The 2,058-nt window shown below is 32.0% G+C and overlaps 1 protein-coding gene across 1 annotated transcript; it reads left to right on the plus strand.

The window, feature by feature from the left end:
- Window positions 1-475: 475 nt before the first annotated feature.
- On the plus strand, window positions 476-1,355 carry LOC127106638 (SKP1-like protein 1A). The gene has a single exon (XM_051043938.1). The coding sequence runs from the start codon at window positions 578-580 to the stop codon at window positions 1,151-1,153; it is 576 nt and encodes a 191-aa protein (XP_050899895.1). The 5' UTR covers window positions 476-577; the 3' UTR covers window positions 1,154-1,355.
- Window positions 1,356-2,058: the final 703 nt, after the last annotated feature.

The raw sequence follows: 2,058 nt of genomic DNA on the forward strand, positions 1-2,058 counted from the left end.
TACTCATTATTGTCCCTACAACTTTCTATGTTGCAATATATAAGTTAAGAAGAACTATACTTCTTAAAAAAAGACTATATATTATAATTAATTTAATGTCTTTTTTGTTGTGTTTTAATTATAAAAAATTTCATGACAAAATCTAAAAACAATATAATTAGTCACGAAGCAAATGAGAGATAATAAATTAAATATAATTTGCATTTAATTTTACTAGAAAGAGAAGTATTTTTTAAAACAAAATAATTAAATAGAATAAAAACTATTTTTTTCTACTTATAGTTTTTTATAACAGAAAAAAGTCAAAAACCAATATCCATTATATACGCTTTTATATGGATGACAAATCTTTTAAATCTTTTAAATAAAAAAAGTAACAAATCTTTTAAATAGAAAAAGGTAACAAATCTTTTAAATATTTTAAATAAAATAAAATCCATAAATAAAACGTGTTGGCTACGCTTGAGTCCATTCCTAATTGCTTATAAATAGTGTCGAGGAGTTGCGTAGTTTATATGTTGCAGGGTTAGGGTTTATAGTTTTGAAGAATAGTATTCAAGAATCAAAGTTGAATTGAATGATGGCATCAACAAAGAAGATCAACCTCAAGAGTTGTGATGGTGATATCTTTGAAATCGACGAAGCGGTGGCGTTGGAATCACAAACGATAAAGCATATGATTGAAGATAATTGCGCTGATGCTACCGGAATCCCTCTTCCAAATGTAACCAGCAAGACTTTAGCAAAGGTCATCGAGTACTGCAAGAAGCATGTTGAGGCTGCAAATTCTCAAGAAAAGCGTGTTGTTGAGGCTGCAAATTCTCAAGAAAAGCGTGCTGTTGAGGCTGGAAATTCTCAAGAAAAGCATGCTGTTGAGGCTGGAAATTCTCAAGAAAAGCATGTTGTTGAGGATAATCTCAAGAATTGGGATGCGGAATTCGTGAAGGTTAATCAAGTGACACTGTTTGAACTCATATTGGCTGCAAACTATTTGGACATCAAGAGTCTGTTAGATCTTACAAGCAAGGCTATTGCGGCCATGATGGTTGGTAAGACACCCGAGGAAATTCGCAAGATGTTCAACATTGCCAATGATTTCACTGAAGAAGAAGAGGAGGAACTTCGTGAGGAAAATAAATGGGCTTTTGAATGATTACACAAAATGTCTTAATTGCATTTACATACTTAGTTTTAACATTTAGTTAGACATAGAGTCATAAGTTTAGAACTGCAGTATGTAGATTTATACATATTCGATGCTGTGTTGATTGTTTTCTGCATTCCTTCTGTTTGGAATTTATATTGAAACAGTTTGTGTATCTTTTCTTATAATTCTATCATTCTGATCTCTTTCACTGTTTGTGTCTATTTTCTTCCGGTTGTATTCTATCATTCTTATCTTTCACATATTGTGTATATGTATATGGAATCATAGTAATAAAAGAAGATAACATGTTTAAATGTTAAAATTGCAAGGGATTCAATTGCATGTGGCTCCCTCGTTGACATTCAAGGAAAAGTGTTATATTGAAGTTTTTTTTTTATAAGCAAGATATCATATTAAAAAAGAGTATAAACCCTTCTCCAAGTTTGCACTTAATGTTTCCTACAAACCGATCTTTAAGCTGAACTGAGTTGAAACCCAAAGAAAGTATATCTCTCCACCAAATTGAATGGGTTTTCCTTCCTCTATTACAGTCTTGGATTGGAATACCTATGCTTAAGAATTTCCATCCAAATACCATCACTTTCTTGAAGAATTCTCCATTTGAGGGACTTATTGAAAGTCTTGATATCCTTGATGCCTAAGCCACCCTTCTCTTTTGGCAAAGAAACAGACTTCCAACTTACCCAATGAATGGACTTTTTAAGATCACTTCCACCCACAGAAAGTTATTTTGAATTTTTACAACAATTTCCCTAATGACTATAAGTGGAGCTCTGTAAAAAGACAAAGTATAGATGGGCATTGCATTCATAACCGAATTAATCATCACAACTCTCCTGTCCACATACATGCTTTTACCTTTCCAAATAGCCAATCTTTTCCTTATATTG

The sequence above is a fragment of the Lathyrus oleraceus genome, chromosome 7 (genome assembly GCF_024323335.1).
Source record: "Lathyrus oleraceus cultivar Zhongwan6 chromosome 7, CAAS_Psat_ZW6_1.0, whole genome shotgun sequence".
In the NCBI taxonomy this organism is placed as follows: domain Eukaryota; kingdom Viridiplantae; phylum Streptophyta; class Magnoliopsida; order Fabales; family Fabaceae; genus Lathyrus; species Lathyrus oleraceus.

Coding starts and splice junctions, on each gene's coding strand:
- LOC127106638 (XM_051043938.1), top strand. CDS start 578: ATGATGGCATCAACAAAGAAGATCAACCTCAAGAGTTGTGATGGTGAT.